Source organism: Fukomys damarensis, unplaced genomic scaffold, assembly GCF_012274545.1.
Source record: "Fukomys damarensis isolate Sample0158 unplaced genomic scaffold, DMR_v1.0_HiC HiC_scaffold_37, whole genome shotgun sequence".
Classification (NCBI taxonomy): Eukaryota; Metazoa; Chordata; class Mammalia; order Rodentia; family Bathyergidae; genus Fukomys; species Fukomys damarensis.
The window spans coordinates 47,212,653-47,231,490 of NW_022900949.1; the positions used below are offsets into that span (position 1 = coordinate 47,212,653).

Here is an 18,838-nt window from a genome sequence, read left to right on the forward strand (position 1 = left end):
AGATTTAATGCTATAGGAAAGAGGTTGTGTGTTTCTGTTGTTTGTACTTTATTTATTGCCTAGTTTGTTCATCTCAGCTCATATCCTCCTGTCGAGGACATATCCTTCCTGCATCAGGGACCTGTGCCTACCTCTCTCCACTGTCCACTCAGTCCCCTGGAGGGACTTTGCCATGAACCCAGTGAACAAGATTTCCAAGCCTTTAAACTACTAACATTTGTTTAGTGTTGTGTTTTAAGATGCTGGGAATGAAACCCAGGATCTCAAACATGCTAGGCAACTGCAGTACCACTGAGCTATAATCCCTGCCCTAAAATCAAGTTTTAATAATCAGTTCTCTTAATCATTAAAATGTCAGTTTCAAAGTTAATCACACTCAAATTTACCTTTTACTGTAAACATCTCCTAAGTGCAAATACATGTTAAGAAATATGTAAACAGTTAATAGCTTGTTAGTACATTTAGAGTTAAGCCTGTGCAATGTATTATTACCACAGACAAAAATGCATACCTTCCTTATTATTGTATTTTCTCTTTTATGTGAGCATGTGTGTGTGTGTGTGTGTGTGTGTTGCTAATGATTTAACCAGGACCATGTGCATACTAGGTAAGTAAGTATTCTCCTACTGAGCTATATTCCCAACTTTATTTCTATATTTTTAAAAAAACGCTTTTTCAGCATCTTAGAACAATTCACCAGAAACAAACAAAATAGCATTTTAGGTAAGTAGACTTTGCAGATTCTGTGTTTTATATTAAATATCTGTACCACTCAAAATATTTAAACTATTTAAAACTCAAATGTGTTTTCACTGTGCTAAGCTCATTCTTATAACAAATGTCTGCTGTGTCAAGGAAGAGTTTTTGACCTGACAAGTTATGTTGGCCTTAGTTCTTTACCACCTAAGTGTCTTTCCCTAACATGATAATTTCAGTGCCCTTTTTCTCTTTTCAGCCATTCACAGTTCATTGTCTCCTCATTATTACACAAGGACCTGGTTTGTTCACAGTTTGCTAAGTGATGCATGTCTTGTTGTCAACAATTTTTTTCTTTCTTTCTTTCTTTTTTTTTTGGTGCCAGGGATTGAACTTGGGTCCTTGCCTTTTCGAGGCAGGCACCAGAATCACTGAGCTAAATCCCTGGTCCTGTTGTCAACAATTTTAATTAGTGAGGTCACCCTTGGGTCTCATCTCCCAGAATCAAGTTGTTCTGAATAACCATTATGTCTTTTAGATGCTTCAGATGCTGCGGTGATGCCAGTGGGCAGCATCTTTTAGCACTGACCCTAAAGAATTTACAAGTATCCTCACTTTGTTGCCATAGCAGGTTGTCCCAGGCCATCCTGATTTAACCTTTGCCAAAAGTCATTTGTCTGCTCTTCTGTAAGACCCCTGCTTGCCTTTCAAGGAGAATGTTGCAGGAGACTGCACGCTGAGCCTTAGGGTGCCAGTGAGTGTTGGTGGTGAGTCACAGTCTCCTGCTGCCACTGCTGGGCCCTCAAGTAACCAGTGTTGAAAAGTTATTTATTTCTGAGGTCATTAGATCATATCAGCTTTCAATATTTAATTTTAATGTTACTAAATCATTTAAAATTTTTTCTTTTAATATAAAATTATTTTTTGTAGCATGCTGTGTTATCCCAGGATCTAGTTGTACAATTTGTCTTTGAATATGAGATTTTATCAGCCCTATTGACCTTCTGTCTCAGTTTTCTAGGACCATCAGAACAAAGTACCATACAAATGGGGTGGTTTAAGCAACAGACATTCAGCATCTCGTAGTTCTGGAGGCTGGACTTTCAAGGTCAAGCTGTTGGCAGCACTCATTTCTCATGAGGGCTATGAGGGAGATTCTGTCCCAGGCCTCTCTGCTAGCTTGCTGTCTATCTTTGGTGTTCCTTGGCTGGTAGACACATCCCCCCATTCTCTGCTGACTTCATGCACCCTGAATGCATGTCTCTGTCCATGTTTCCCTTTTTGTAAAGACATCAGTCATATTGGATTAAGGGCCTACTCTATTCCATTATGACTTCATTTAACTAATTGTTCCTGAAAGGAGTCTATTTCTAAATAAGGTCCCATTATGCAGTACTGAGGATTAGGACTTCAACCTATAAATGTGTTGAAGCCACAATACCTTCTAATACCTTTGCGGTGGGAGTCAAGAGGCCTCTGTCTTTATACCTCTAGAGTGCTGGCTTCTAGGCTTCCTTTCATTCGTCAGCCTTCTCACTGCATTCCCCCAGCAGGTCCTGCCTCCAGGAGTATGCTGCTGCTTTAGTGGAGGACCTGGACTGTCCTAGTATGGCATGGTGTCAGCCCTCATCTCCAGAATGGGCTAATTATATCTGTCAGCCTCTTCCAGTTGTTGTGAAGATTAAATGAAGTTGAGCACCAATGCCTTGAGCACAGTCTTTGGTGGGCTGTGAGTGCTCACTGCACATTTGCTGTCACTTTTTCTACCGGCAGAGCTGCAGAGAAGTGAGGCAATGGAGGGCAGGGCAGGCATGCCGCTCGACCCTGTGCCTTCTTCCAGTAAGGTTGTGAACCCATCATTCCACTGTCAAGACCACCAGTTCCTCATTTGTATGAAATGTGTTTGGAATAGATTCTGCCTCAGTCACCTTCAGGTCACACATTTTATGGTTCACTGGGAAGTGGGCACTGCAGCTCATGGCTCCATGTGCAGTCTGCTCACCTGGACTTTCCCTTCCCAGAGGTCCTTCCCAAGAAGGCTGACAGGGACCAGTACGAGCTGCTCTGCCGGGACAACACACGGAGGCCAGTGGATGAGTATGCACAGTGCTTTCTGGCCAAGGTCCCTTCTCACGCTGTCGTGGCTCGGAGTGTGGACAGCAAAGCGGATTTGATCTGGGAGCTCCTCAGCAAGGCCCAGGTATCCCCACTGCTGTCCTCCTCTCCCGCTTGGATTAGAGGTTTTCCTCCTTGCATTCTTGCCTTGAAGAATTCCTCATTCATCTAAGACAGTGAGAGCCTTGCAATGACCCACTTCCAATGCATGACCCACTTCCCTGACAAGGCATTCAGTCTGTATTACTGCAGATCACATACAGCCCTCAACTGGCATCACTAACCCGGAGGCTACAGACTCTCTGCAGAAGCTCCTCTTGCCGTGTTTTATTATTTTCAATTCTAAACAGGTCCCTAGCATACAGCACAGATGGACCTTCCACCTTCATGTAGTGGTCCTCATTACATCACTGGTCTGTGATTTCTCCCTCCTGACTTCCTTCCTATGGGTCACATGCAGGTCTGTCCTGCAGTAGTGGCAGTTATACTATCCTGTCCCATCTCTGTCAACACTCTGGTCAGTGTTGGGGTTTCAGAAATAAACTAGACAAAGACTTGCCCTTGAATCACCCAGGATGAGCGTGGGAGATACAAAGAATACAGGAATGGATTGCCAGCAGATGGAACCACACAATCTGGGTTCATCTAGGACAGAATGAGAACTTTGTAGAACACAGAGAAACTGATTTGAAAGATGTATCTGGGAAGATTCCTGAGCCCTGAGGAGTAGGCTGTATGCACCCAAAGGAAGTGTATGTTGGAGGGGCAGTTACCCAAGAGGACAGCAGGTGATATTTCATACAGAGCCTCTGCAAGAGCGAAAATCAGTCATTTAAAAAACATATAGATAGGTGCTACCATCAGGAACAGTCAGGAATGGCGTTGGACCAGGCAGCTGGATCATAATCAAAGCTTTTTTAGGCCAGAAATGGGAAGGAGTTATTTGATGCCTCACAAGTCTTCGTTTAGTGGCAGGCCTGGTGTGAGGGGACAAGCCCAGGATGCCTGCCCTCTAGCCATGATGGCATGGTACTGGATCACCAGCCACTTCAAGATGAAGACTACCTTCGCCACTGGGGCCATTAGTAAAGAATGAGGCAGCCCTTCACTGCTGCTCCACAGGAACCCAGAGCAGCAGCCCACATGGGAGAGGGGTGCTGCCTGACCTTCAGCCACCCCACCCCTTCGTCAGATCTAGGGGACAGCCCCTGGCAGTCTCCCTGTGGCCCACAAGGTAGACACTAAGGATGAGCGAAGTGTTCCCTGGAAACTTGATTATGCTGTGAGCAGCAAGGACAGTGGACTCCCTGGCCCCATCTTCATTCTCAGGCCCTGATCGTCAGCTCTCCGTCTGTGGGGAGGCACTCTAAGACCCCATGGATGTCTGAAACTCTGAACAGTACCAAGCCCTACACACATGCACCCCAACCTGTGCTTGTGTCCCCATAAATCCACTGTAATGTCAAAAAATAATAAACTACTGAAGTTGAGGATCATCGGTCTCGTTTTTCCTATATATTCAAACCTATGATAAAATTGAATTTATACATAATGCAGGGTAAGAGACTAACAACAGTATATGACAATATACTGTAATAAAAGCTGTGTAAGACTCACTGTTTCTTGAATTTTCCCTTTGATATTTTTGGAATGTGGTTAACTGCAGGTAACTGAAACCACAGAAATTGTGACTGTAAGAGGGATGACTGGGTGTCTCCCCCTTTCTGTTCCCTTACCTGGTTTCAAGTTTGTTTTATTTTTACCTTAATGTCAGCCTCCTTCTCTCACTCTTCCTTTTACCCTTTGAACAGAAATACTTCGGAAAAGATACGTCGTCAGAATTTCAGCTTTTCGGCTCCCCTCATGGGAAAGACCTGCTGTTTACTGATGCTGCCCATGGATTTTTAAGGGTCCCCCCCAAAATGGACACCAAGCTGTACCTGGGATATGAGTATTTTTCTGCCATTCAGCATGTGGAGAGAGGTATGCATGGTCCTGAGAGGGATCTGGCCAGCCTGGGTCACGTGACAGGGCAGGAGTCACTGACTGAGGCTCTCCTAGTGCCTGTGAACTTCACCCAGCTTTACTGGTCCTCAGAGTCCACAGGAGCCACCAAGTGAACTAGGTTATGAGGAGACTTTCTGCTGGGCCTAAGTTATTTGATTATAAAATGTGTTTTTCTTTCCACCCCTCCCTACCTCCTTCCATTCCTCTTCTCCTTCCCTTTCTATTTTCCCTTCCTCTTCCTTCCTGGGCCTTATACATGCTAGGCAAACACTCTATTGCTGACTATCCAGCCCCTACAGAAAGGCATTGAAGACCTTCATATGGTAGACAACTTGAATTAGTGATGGACTTGGTTCTTTTTCATTAACCAGGCCCATCCTGCTCAGCTACAGTTCTATTTGACAGGAAAAAGAATCTATTCTAAACTGAAGTGGAATCACAGCCAATTCCACCATTAGATGCAGAACTAGAATAGAATTCTAGAGTTTTTTAAAGCATGGCTCCTTCCTTTTACTGGATCCCCACAGTTCATTTCTTTCCTTCCTCTCTATTTTTTCCTTCCATATAGTTAATCTGTAGTTATTGAGCATCTGTAAGAGGACAGCCCAAGTATTAGATGTGATGAGTAAAGCCGCTGGGTGAGGGGAACCAGCAGCCCCCAAGAGGAATATGACTACCCACTGGGCCCTGATCCCTTCCTGGGGAGCCCAGTCCAGTGAGCAGAAACCCTAGCAGGACCTGGTTTGGACTGGACACCATAGGAGATGATGCCTGGGGTGAGGTATGTAGGCGAGGAGCTCTGCCTTCGCTGCTCTTCCTGAAAATTAGACATAGGGAACACAGGGAAGCAGAAATGAAATAGGCAGCTCTGCTGCTATCCCTGAGAACCCTGTCGAGAAGCACTGCATTTGGGCTTCCCTTGAATCCCTGCCCTACTCCACTCCAGGTGTGGAAGACTCCCGGAGGGTGCAGTGGTGTGCAGTGGGCCACCATGAGAAGGCCAAGTGTGCTGAGTGGAGTGCGCTGAGTGGTGGTGCCTTGGTGTGTACCACAGAGGAGACCCCTGAAGACTGCATTGCTGCCATCATGGTAGGAGGCCCCACTTCAGTAGCTGAGCTCAGGCCCTCAGACACTCAGTGATTACCCAGTGTGGCACGAGAGAGGCCTTCCTCAAGAACCTCCTCCTCAACCTCCAAACTAGTACTTGTGGTCTGTTAGCCCTCATTCTGCAAACCCCCACCCTGCCCATCCCTTACACCCCTTCAGCTCAGAGCCAGCCCATGACCTGGATTCCTTGGGGCTCAGCTCAGGAGTCCAGGGAGCTTGTGGTGTGTTCTGTCCAGAAGCCTTGAGAAGTGGGGGTACATTTAGAGTGCAATCAGAGCCACATGGACTGGGAATACAGAGCAACATTTTCATTCTTAATTTTATTTCTGATTCATAAAAAATTACATGGTGCGCCAGGGGTGGCGCACACCTGTGATCCCAGCATGCGGGAGGCTCAGGCAGGAGGATCACTGTGAGTTCGAGACCAAGCCTGGGCTACATAGTGAGTTCCAGGTCAGACTCAACTGCATAGTGAGACCCTGTCTCAAAACACAAAAACAAAACAAAAAAGTACATGGTGATAAATGAAAAATAAGTAAAATAGCTCATATGTTCATCATTCAGAGATCATTACATAATTTCTGAGTGATAAAGTTGTAATGTTATTAAGTTTCCATTTCTTCTGAGCAATTGATATTTTTGTGACTAGGAAAGAAAAAGTGATAAATGAAAGACTGAAAAACTGACAAACTTAGGAGACTGTACAACAGTCTTTCTTGACTTGATGAGATCCTAATTTTGGTAAACCTCCTGGCAGCAACTTTTAAGATTAAGATCTTGCTAGTTATACAGTCTCCTAAAATTGTCAGTTGTAGGGGTTACAGAAGGAACATTCAAGATAATTTCCTGGAATTAGAGGACTTGGTTTATTTTTCCAGATCAAGATGGAACCAGTCAAGGAGGTCCCTGTTATACTTTGAACTTATACAGAGTTACTGGAGTCTGAGATGTGGATGAGATCCCATAAGAAAAGCTTGGAGGGTTTAGGAGTAAATAGGATTGGGGAAGAGCTTGAATTTGAGCTTTTTGGTGGTCCAGAGGAAGAAGGGGTTGAGTGGACTTTTCATTTGTCTCAGGTGTGATGCTATCATTGATCCCATGAAACTGATTGTCTTGTGGCTCTTGATAGGGATGGCCTGGTTTCATTGAGAAGTTACATGTTGGCTCAGGGTTAATGTAAGGGGGGGCTTGAAATAAGAAGGATGTATCAAGCGTTATGAGACCAATAATTGTGTAGGAAATCATAGAGAATTTAGAGAAGTTAATGAAATATGTCTGAATGGCTTTGGTGGCCTTGTCTGGCAGGGGTATTGGGTATGATTTAAGAGGGTCATATCTTTAAAGGTTGGGTTTAAATATTTTTGTACAGTAATTTGTGTCTGAGTGTTTATTCAGGTTGGTTTAGGAGTGGCGATTATGTATAAGCTGAAGATGATAGAGATGCGCACAACAGAAATGTTAGGCCAGAGGGGAGATTTATCCTGTTTAAAAGATTGAAGGTAAGATTGAGGGAGTGTCCAGGCTAGAAGTAAATCTTTTATCGGGGCTAGCATTTTCAAACAAGAGAAAAGCGTGTCATTACTTTCTCATATCGGAGATACAATACCTGATACCCACAATTTAAAAGGTGAAAAAAGCTCATTTTGGCTCACAGTTTGTAGAGGTTTCAGTCCATAGTCAGCTGGCTCCAAGGCAGGGTGGCATGGCAGAGGGTCATGGCAGGGCAGAATTGCTCATCAATGGCAGGCAGGAAGCAGAGCAACCAAGGGAGGAGAGGGGGAGATAGACTCTTCCAGGCTACACTCCCAGTGACCCACCTCCCCTGACCAGGTTTTACCTCCTGATATCACATATAGCTATAAACCCACCAGTGGACTAATCTACTGATAAGTAGCACACCTCCATGATCCAGTCACCTCCCCAAACCTCATCTATGGGACATGAGGCTTTGGGGGCATACCTAATACAAACTGTAACAGGGAGCATGAGATTGGGTAGATCATGATGAGTTTGGAGGTGGATGAACTGAGACCCAGTGGTGGGGGTGGAGCTTCTAATCAGGCCAAGAGGTATTAGGAGGAAACTATGAAATCTCTAGTTAGGAGTCTTTGAGGAGTAGTACAATAAGATCAGAGAGGAATAGGGAACAGATCATGGGCTACCTCACATTTGCTCATGTTGATTGGTTTCTTTTGGGATGGCCATGAAATAGAGAGATGTAGGAGTCAGGAGTTGGGATTTCCACTTGTGGGAATTGTGTGGAGTTTGGCTTTTTTTTTTTTTTCTTAGATATGAATTTTAGTCTGGAGAAACTAATTTAAGAGGGAAGACCTGAAAGTTTTGTGGCTGTTGGTATGGTAAGGATAACTATACAGGGTCCTTGTCACTTTGGTTTACAGGGTTTGGGGTTGAAGATTTTGCAGGTAGATGCTATCTCCTGGTAGGATTGATAAGGGAGTGGGAATTGTCATCAGCTTTGAGGAAGAAAGTTTTATAGACGTTGGCTGATTAGGAAGAGCATTGGTAGGTAGTTTCTGAAAAAGGTTGTATTGGCAGAGTGTTGCCAAGAACAAAGGGATGCCCATAAATCAGTTTGAATGAGTTGAGGAGATGGAGTGAGTGGGCAATAGCCTGGATGTGTAGGAAGACAATGGGTAGGAGATCTACCCATGTTTTTTGGGTTTGTAGCATGAGTGCAATGAGTTAGTGCAGGATGTAAGGAATGAGAGATATAGACTGTAAGATATTGGACTAGAAAAAGCCTGGGCTTTTCTAATTAGGCCAGTTGCTCCCACTAAAATATGCAGATAGCTTGGCCACCTAGGACCATTTTGTTTAACTGTTTTGAGAAGTAGGGTGAAGGTTGGTTGTATTTTTTTGTGCCAAGAAATTTAGCTAGGAGCTCAAAACCAATATTTTTTAAGCATTTATATATAGGTAGAAAGGTTTATTAGGGTCGGGGAGATTGAGTTCAGGTTGGCCTTGAATTCACTATGTAGCCCAGGCTGGCTTTGTACACAGAGTAATAATCCTGCCTCAGCTTCCTGATTGCTAGGATTACAGGCATGTGCCACCACATCCAGCTCAGGAAAGAATGGGTTTGTTTCTTTGTTTGCTTGAGACAGGGTCTCACTGTGAAGTTCAGGCTGGCCTTGAACTCATTGTGTAGCCCAAGCTGGTCTCGCACTTACAGTGATCCTCTGTTTTAGCCTCCCTTGTGCTAGGATTACAGAATGCACCACCACACATGGCTTGGGATATGATGGTTTTGTATCTACTTTTATCTTGTGTTACTTTTAGTCCTTATTAGTGTACTGTTTTATGACTGTCAAGTAGGTGCTGGACAGAAATATGTTATCAAAGAAAATTGGGTGCTGAGAATTTTAGCTCTTTTGTCACCATGATGAATCAACAAAGTCAAATCATTGATAAGGGACAAAGTTGTCACAACTGTAACTCCAGTGAGCTGAGTGGGGATATCTTTAGGGGACTTTTTTGAGTTTGATAATTACCAGAGGTAGGGTGACATTAAGATCTAAACTGTGTGATGAGATCCAAATAAGTTTTTGTAGAAGATGTAGGCATTGGTTTCAGACTTATTGTTGGAAATTCTAAAATAAATAAACTGGAGAAGACAGTTGTACAAACATGAACCAAAAATAATTATTTAAGAATAGTAATTGGTAGCCATTTTTAAGAAAAAGAGTTTAAAATCCAGACCCAAATAACTTTTGTGCTAGTTACAACCAGGCACTTAAGCATAAGAACCCTTCCTTATAACCTCTTGGCTCTATTTATTTTTAATGGGGTTGACATAAGTGACTCCATTTTGATTTTGACAGCTTTAAATTTTTAAAAATACCCACTCCTGTCCTGAAGGCATTATTAATTAATCATAGTTTATTATTATCCCTCATTGCTAGAATACTGTTCCTGTTGTTGATCTTATCTTTTACCTAGGGCTAATAACTGCTTAGGACTTTATATGACCTTGAATGACAAATTATCTTAGTATACACAGAACCTAACAGAAAAGCAAGCCAGTTGTAATTCATGAACCATCCCAAAGCTGTTTATAAGAAATATTTTAGGCAAGTCCATCAAACAAAAATATTAATTTAAACCACAGAATTTAAAGTAAATTTGCCAATTGACTACAATGTTTTAATGTCCCCTCATTACCTTTTTATGGGTGGTCAGGGAGGCTGTTTTGTCTTTTGGCCTCCTAAGACAATCTCAGGTTATTACTTGTTAGACATAGTGTAGGCTGTATGTAACCCCAGAGACACTTTTTACCTTACGTTTGGCCTTGTAGTTTGACTTATTCTCAATACCAACCTAATACCAACCTTTAGATTCCAGCTTGAACTCAGCCTAGTGGTTTAAACCCTTTCTTTTAATCTTTACCTTTTTGGCATGTTTTCCCTTGACATTAATTTTTTGTTTTATTTCAGTTTTTTTCTTGTATTTACTTGGTATGGGCTTGGAGTTCTCAGTTTAGTCTTTGTTGTTGCCATGGCTGATGTGATCTTGCACAGATTTTTAAAAATATTGTGTTGTTTACTAGCAAACAATAGTATTTTCCCTAAGCCTGGAGGTTGGGAACCCAGGGAAAACCTGGAAAAGCCACTCATCATAGAGAAAACTGAAATAAATTGGTCCCAGCGCTGCTTTTTCAGCCACAGTAGGAATCTTGTCTGGCACATCCAGAGTTGATTATGAACACATATTAACAGGCAAACAAACAGATGAGACACGTAAGATAATTCTTTCCCTAGGGGATACCAAAGTATGTTTTAGGTGAATCACAACAGAGATCTCTTACATTATTTGTGTCATTTTAATAGTCTACAGCTACACTAATGAGAGTTAGAAGGCAGAGAAGGCATTAGAGTATGAAGGGGGACAGAGACTGAAAATGACAGATCAGACACGGAATTGGGGCCTGCAGGTGGTTGAAGCCCAGTCATTTTTAATTTGGGAAAAGTAAAAAAAAAGGATAAGGGAACATGTATGTGGATAATGTCCTCTGCCCCTGCCATCTGCTGGAGGATGAGGACATAGACCCATTGACGTTCTGGTTTAGGAGGGAGTTGATGGGCATGAGAGAAAAGGAGGGTAAAGAGAGAGGGGAGGGGGCCAGGAGGAGACCTGTGATGGTGGAGGTGAAGAAGGGGCCTAGGGTTGAGGGGCATATGGTGGGGAGCATGTGGTCCACAGGATCAAATTCAGGATTAGGGACAGAATTAGTGTTAGGTGTAGGTTGATGGAGGAGGAGAATTGGAAAGTAGTACAGGATTGAGAGAGAGTTGACTGAGGAGGTAAAAGAAAGCCTACACACAGGGAACTTTGGACCACTTGCCATTGCACTGGATAAATCTGTTTAAGTCTCAGTTTAAAGTCCTGTGTTTAGGTTATTGATTACTATCTCTTCATAGTGTTAGAGAAGAAAATAATGTTTTTTTGTTTGATGTCTCCCTCTCCTGGGTAGAGGGTTTTTAGGTTTTTAAAAAAGACAGTCAGAGGGCCAAAATGGAGTTACCCATAGTGGAAAGGGAAAACAGGAGTAAAAGAACAAAGAGATAGCTTGAATTTGTGGGGTTTGTTTTTCTCTGCAGAAAGGAGAAGCAGATGCCATGAGCTTGGATGGAGGATTTGTCTACATAGCCGGCCAATGTGGCCTGGTGCCTGTCCTGGGAGAGAACTACAGTAAGGAGAGGGGAGCATCTCTCTGTGTTTTCATCTCCCTGCACCATGGGCAAGATGGGATAGAAACAAGGAAATAATATAATTCTGTAATAGGATAATAACAACTACTGTCAGAGTATAGGGAGCTAATAGGTAAAAATCCCTCTTCCCAGAGTCAGAACCAGATAAGACATAGATGCAAGAGTTAGGAAGAGGCCTGGGGATTTAGCTCGCAAGTGCAAGGACCTGAGTTCGATCCCCAGTACCCCCCCAAAAAAAAGAGGAAGAAAGAGCTGAGAGAGTGATGTTGGAGCAGAGCCCTCACAAGACTTGCCAAATAGTTTGTGTTAGAGTTGCCCACTGACTCAGAAGCAGATTCCAGGACTTACACAGCTAACACAAAGGAAGCTTTGCCAAAATGCGTAGTGGTCTCTGCCTCTCCTCCCCTTCAGTAGGCATCTTATTTTCTTTCTTTTGCATTGCCTGAGTATTGAGGAGATTCTGGAGCAAAATCTAACATTGAAATGGCAAAGTGTAGGTGGAGAGGAGGTTACATGGGCCTATAGAACCTTGGCTAGTTGACAACCAATGAGATTGCTTACTTGGTGCTTCTCATTTTTTTCTTGAAGCCTGACACTGAGTAGCTCACGACTTTGGATGGAGTAATACATGAGTTTAATGCTGTGAACTTTATATCTTTCTTTTTAGAAGCTAAAGGTAGCAATGAGCGGCTTGGGTCTAAATGTGTGAATTCACCCTTGGAAGGTGAGTAAGAATTAGTAACACTGGGGCTCCCTTGTTGGGAATAGGGTGAAGAAAGCCTTAAAAATAAGCAAAAGTTATGAGTTGCAGAGGGGAAAGAAGTCATAGTTCATTGTTAATATGCAAATCTTTCCTAGAGTTACACTAACTGTATCTGTAGGGTACTGTATGTTTTACAAAGGACTCCTGTTTGCACTACACCCATTTACTCGCCTCAGCAACCCTGCGGTGTAGGCGCTATTGTCCCATGTCACATAGATGGGGAGAGTGAGGCTCAGGGTCTGCGTGGTTTGCACACAGCCACACAGCCCTACAGGTGACTGCATGTGAGCTTGAAAGGAGGTGGAGGGACTGGAAACCCTGAGCCCTCCTGACACCACCCCACTGCTCCTGCACATGCAGGCTGCTCATCTGTGAAGTTCAGCACTGGGCAGGAGCCATGCCTGGCATTTCTGGGGCTGAGTAAAGGACTGGAGAGAGGAGGAAAAGGCAAAGGAAACCCATCTTTTGGCTTGTAGCCAGCTGGAATTGAGAGTCACCCTGGTCTTCAGCAGAGGAGACCACTTCCAGGTGCAGGTTCTCCTATCTTTTGCCTGCAGATAGGCAGAGAGGGTCTGTGCCCCTCCTCAAGAACCTAATCCTGTAAAACAGATAGAGCAGTGGTCTCTGGGCCAGTGATATCACCATCACCTGGGGACTTATTGGAAAAGAAAATTCTTGAGCCTGACCTTAGACCTGCTGTGCCAGAAACTCTATGGATGGTGCTAGCAATCTATGCTTTAAGAATTTGCAAACCACTATGATAAAAGATCCTGAGGTGAAAACCAGGGGCTTACTTGAGTTTAGTGTTTCTTATGAGATGGAGATCTGGGGAGCTGAGGGGATTTGGATCCCACAGCACAGGCAGAATCACGTGGACTCTGTCCCCTTCTCATCACCTGTGTTCCACAGAGGTTCCTGAGTGCAGCTAAAGTGTCATTCCCTTGGTTACCAGCAGCAGCTGCAGATAGGACCCTGTCACTCTCCCTTTCTGCTTTCATGGCTGCAACAACTCTGAATTGTGTCTTCCTGCCCAATCCTAAGAGTGATTTTCCATCAATCATGTATTCTAGTCTAGTGATTTAGAGTCAGAAACAACCTGCTTGCTTCAAGAGGAATTGGAATTTTCAGAAACTGGTGATACGAAAATTCAGATCAACAGGGATGCTTTGAAGACAGTTCAGACACTGACAAGATGGCTTACTGTGATGGAGAAGTTTCCATCTGAGTAGAGAGAGAAGGGGACTTTGTGTGTAATCACCAAGTTTCTCTCTCATGCATACATGCACATTTGCATACAGAGATGGATGACAACAATCAATGCCAAGCCAGCTCTGGAGGCACAGGCCTGAATTGCCAGCACTCTGGGAGGCTGAGGCAGGAGGATTGCGAGTTCAAGCCCAGAATGGGAAAATTAGTGACTTAGTGAGACTCTGTCTCGAAATAAAAATTAAAAAGGGTTGGGGACAGAGCTCAGTGCAAAGACTTTAGGTTCAGTCCCCAGTACTGAAAACAAAACAATGCCAGAGGGACATCTGAAGAGAGGCCCTGCAACATTATTTGGCTCCTAACTGGTATAATAGAGCTCAGACAGGTAGGTATGGGCTGGCTATGGCCTCAGGGGGATCTGCTCTGGTACTGCCTCTGCCATTAGCAGCACGGCTAGAGACGGCTAGAGATCCTGCCATTCCCATCCCTAACACAGTGCTTGGGATAGCACATCAGATCACCCTCAGTTGCCCTCTGGGATAGGTTTCAGCATCACTCTTCTACCAAGGAGATATGTAGGCTCCTAGGTGCTAAATGGCTGAGGAAATTAGGAAGAACCTAGCAAGGCAGATCTTAACCACTGCCTTGATTCCCAAGCTGCCACAAGGACTCCCGACTTTCCCATGCTTGAATATGTAGAAATTGGATTGATAAAACCTGGGGAAAGGCAATGTGTACCTGACTCTCTAAAAAGATTTAGGAACCAAATCTTACCAATTTTAGCCTGAACTTCAGGCCTTACTCAACAAGCACCATTCAGTTATATAATACTTGGATAGAAATGCCTGAAATAGTAATCCTATTCTCATTAGAATCAAGAACAAAGTAAGAATGCCCTCTTTCAACAAAGATCATTCACATTATTTTCAAAACTAATGCATTAAGATAAAAAAGGCTTTTTTAAATATTGGGGAAGGAAGAGATTAAATTGTTACTATTGGAAGATGCTTTCTGTAACCCTAGAAAATCAGACAATATAAAAAATTATTAAAACTCTTGAATTCCAATTCAATAGAAATACTTAAGTGTGCACTCTTATATGTACAAAGAGTTGTATAAGTAAGCAGCTATGATAGGAAAAATAGGTTACAATGTAAATATAATGTATGATGCATCAATCCAATAGGACATAACTTAGATTTAACCAGTAACAGAATAAGATATCTGTGTCTATTTCTACTGAATTTGAGATGTCCACAACATATTATTGAAGAACAAAGCAACTTGCTGAAAATAATGCATGTCAATATTTCATTAAATTAGCAGGATTTGTATGTAAATATGTGTGTACATGTATGTAGATGTGACTAAGGAACAGTAGTGTATGTTTGTTAGGCCCAGGACCTAATAATGATAGCTATCGGGGAGGGGGTCCTGCTAGAGTAAGACGACAAGTACAGGATATTCTCATTCTCCAGAGAATGATAAGTCAGGTGCCAGCAGCAGCAGCAGCAGCCCTTGAATACATTTGCAGAGGTCCCTGGAGGTACAGAAGTTGGGTCTTGGGACTCTATGCATACACATAGACACACACACACACACACACGCACAAACCTTTTAAATGAATATACTGTAATCAATTTCCAAATATGTACATTTATATATACAGGTTGTATATTATATATTTATATGTAAGATATAAATATAACTTGAGTCTTCTCTGAAATGGCCTTGCTTTCTGCTTGAACAGACAGGCAAGTACATCAGCAAGGAATTAGTAAAGAGGCTATTTAAAAATAAAGCACCCTTTTCTATGGGCAATGTGATTATTCTGTCATTCCGTACTATAAACATGTTTAAATTATATGTATGGGAGAAAGGGTCCAAGAGATGCAGGAGGGGGAGGAGAGGGAGTTAAAGAATTAAGAAATGTCATGTACACGTACCAACTCTCTGTGATAAAGGTGATCATTATGTACTACAATATGTACCAATAAAAATAGTTTTTAAAAGAACACGAATAGTTTTACCAAAATAAAAAATGAGCACTCCTTTAAGCAGGAGGGAATTTAAAATGGGGAATTAAACATTAGCAGAAGTAGACGCCAAGTTCCTCTGACTCCCGCCAGAGAGTAATGGAACTGAATCCCTAGGAGAGCTGCCTCTTCCAAGGTTCCCCCCAGTACTGTGAATTCAAGACACGCCTGCATCTGTGATCAAGGGATAGAAAGTCAGACCCAATATTGCTGTTGCTGCTGCAGCTCCTTCAACAGTGTCTAATCTGCTAGGGTGGAGAAGGGATACTAGAAAGCTGCATAGAAAAACCTCACACTTCCAGACTTTGTTTCCTAGCAGAAAGAAAGAGCCAAAGGAGAAGGCAGAGGATCTCTGCATCATTTCCACCTTCTCTGTCTTACAATCCTGATTTATACTAACGATATAGCTGCAAGAAAATACTAAAAGTGTAGTTTCCACAACCCTAGCCAACAGAAATGAAATGGAAATGGAGAATACCCAGTTCCTGTCATCCACCACATCCAGATGTCATTAAATGGCCTAGTTGAAGAGAGGCTGGTCAGAACTCCCTGTTCTCCCTAAAAAGAACAGAAATTGTATCTCACTGTCTCTTCTGCAAGGTTATTATGTTGTGGCTGTGGTTAAGAAATCAGATGCTGATATCACCTGGAACTCTCTGCGAGGCAAGAAGTCCTGCCACACTGCAGTTGGCACTTCTGCAGGCTGGAACATCCCTATGGGCCTAATATACAACCAGACTGGGTCCTGTAAACTCGGTGAGTGTGTTCTGGAGAAGTTGTGGTAGTCCCTTCCGTGGGCCTGTACTTGGGTAGGGGAGAAATGCAGTTCTGATGAAGGGCAAAGTATGCTCTAAGTCAAGTAGTGTCAAGGGCTTGACAAAGAGTGAGGGCTGAGCAGGTCCTCTCCTTTCTCTTCCTCCACTTGTTTCTTAAGAGAATGCCTTGGTTGTAAGGACAGACTTTAGTGAAACAACCCTATTTGTTATATCTTACAAATGGCTCGGGGAACAAACAAGGCACAGGTTGGGTTTTGTGTGTGTGTGTGTGTGTGTGTGTGTGTGTGTGTGTGTGTGTGTGTGTGTGATTTTTCACATATAAACCAAATTGTCCACTTTCTTAATTGAAAATCTACCTTGAATGTATGTCTTTCAAGTCTTTCATGTTCATCCTGTCTCTTGGATTCCCATGTTAGTCATTTCAGAACACTCTTGTCAGTACCTAAAAGGGTTTTTCTCTTTCCCCACCCATATGATAAATCCCAACCCTGCATGAGCCCAATTACCTGCTCTTCTCTGCAGCTGAGCAGCTGCTGGGGAACTTCACAAGGCAGGACAGCAGCTGTCTCTTTGGAAATGCTTTAACTACTGGCCTTTGCAGGCCCCCAACCTTCATGAGTGCCCCATTATTCCTCCCCGACCGCATTCCATAGTTATCCCAATGTCCTCATTGTCCATAAATCTCAGAGTATATCCTTCTGCCAGTCTTTCTCAGTAGATGATCTATCTTGCACTTGCAGAAGACAGGCGAGGCTGTGGGCCTCCAGACAGCTGACTCTTCCCTCCATCCTTCCTACCTAGCCCATCCCTCTGTCTGCATTTGGGTGTGGGTCACTTCCCTTCACAGAGCTTCGGGCCCTCAGTTATTATTTCCTTCTCTGGTATATCCAAGAATTTCTTTCAATGTATAAGCACCCAATGCCTTCCATCTTTAAACACTCCTCCTTTCCAACAGCTCCTCCAGCCCCTGCATTCTTTCTGCTCCCTTTTACTGCTAGATGTCACAAAAGCATTGTGTGAACCACTCACCTTCCACTCCTTAATTTCCTGGAATGATGTGCTCCAGTTCTTTCCTCCTGACTTCTCAGCACCATTTCCTCACATTGCCTTGAAATGCTGAAAGCACATTGCCTTGGTTTTTCTCCTACCCACTACAAGATCCCCTTTTATTAATTCGGCTAAGATATATTTCAATTGCATAAAGCAACACTATTCCCAAGTCTAAACCTAATCGTTAGGCAGTCACGTCCATGTGTGCAACCTCAGGTTCCATCAGGAGTGCTACATATAAAAAGCTGGGCATTGGTAAGTGCTAGACAAATATTCACTGCTATTGCTATTACTAATAGTATATTTGAATATTGATAACCACCCCAAGTTCTTATTTCTAGCAAAGATTTCTTATTGATGCCAGATATGTATATATTGAACTATTTGATTTAGTTGGATATCTCAAAAGCACACTAACTTTATTCTCTCTAAAACTGAACGATCCTTCTTGCCAAGGTTGGTTGTGTTCCAGAACTACCTAGGGTGGTAGAGGACTCCACAGTTCATCCATTTGGCCTAGCTATAAATCTAACATGTCCCAAAACTGATTCTAGTATTATTGATGTAGGACGGTACTGTATCATACCTCCGTGAATGTAAAATATCTTGTACCTGCTTTATGATGCATAGTAGTGACCATGTTTCATCAGAGCTATAGTTAATGATGTTACTCTAGAATGTTCTCTTTCCAGAGGATGATTAAGATGCTAATAAAAAAAAAATGGTGCCAGGTACCACAACAGCAACAGAACTTTGCTGTTTTCTTCTTCTTCTTCTGTTGTTTTGTGTTTACCCCAGGTTTTTTAAAAATGGTTTTTAACTGATGCTCATGAAGAGAAATTAAACTGTGCCATTAATGAAAGGAAACCCTATCTAAGAAAGTACATTTCTTTACAGAGCTGTGTCATATCATCCTTTGGGCCCTCTGCTGGAAAAAGTAGAATCAACTCTGAAATAAGGCCTTTTTAATTGTATCCTCTAGTATTATAGATGTAGGACAGTACTGTATCATACCTCTGTGAATGTAAAATATCTTGTACTTGCTTTATGATACGTAGTAGTGACTGTGCTTTATCAGAGCTGTTTTTAATGATGTTACTCTAGAATGTTTTCTTTCCAGATGATGATTAAGGTGCTAATAAAAAAAATTGTGCCAGGTACCACAACAGTAACAGAACTTTGCTGTTTTCTGGGTATTATTCTTTTCTTTGTTTTTTTGTTTTTGTTTTTTTAATGGAGTGTGCTGGATGTCTATAATTTTGTTCAGATGACTGCAGAACCTGGAAAAGCTGTTGCTGCTATTGATGCAAAACATACTGCTATTATTGGTCTTTTTATATAAATATAAATATA

General features: G+C 42.7%; 1 protein-coding gene across 2 annotated transcripts in view; it reads left to right on the forward strand.

The window, feature by feature from the left end:
* LOC104863160 (inhibitor of carbonic anhydrase) overlaps positions 1–18,838 on the forward strand; it is a 42,100-nt gene that overhangs the window by 12,712 nt on the left and 10,550 nt on the right. Inside the window, exons 7-12 of one of the 2 annotated variants that reach the window (XM_010625482.2) lie at positions 2,718–2,896; positions 4,623–4,794; positions 5,765–5,907; positions 11,544–11,634; positions 12,322–12,378; positions 16,260–16,415. In XM_010625482.2, the coding sequence (XP_010623784.1) occupies positions 2,718–2,896; positions 4,623–4,794; positions 5,765–5,907; positions 11,544–11,634; positions 12,322–12,378; positions 16,260–16,415 (798 nt within the window). The remainder of the gene's footprint in view (positions 1–2,717; positions 2,897–4,622; positions 4,795–5,764; positions 5,908–11,543; positions 11,635–12,321; positions 12,379–16,259; positions 16,416–18,838) is intronic. The other variant, XM_010625483.2, reaches the window with a different exon arrangement.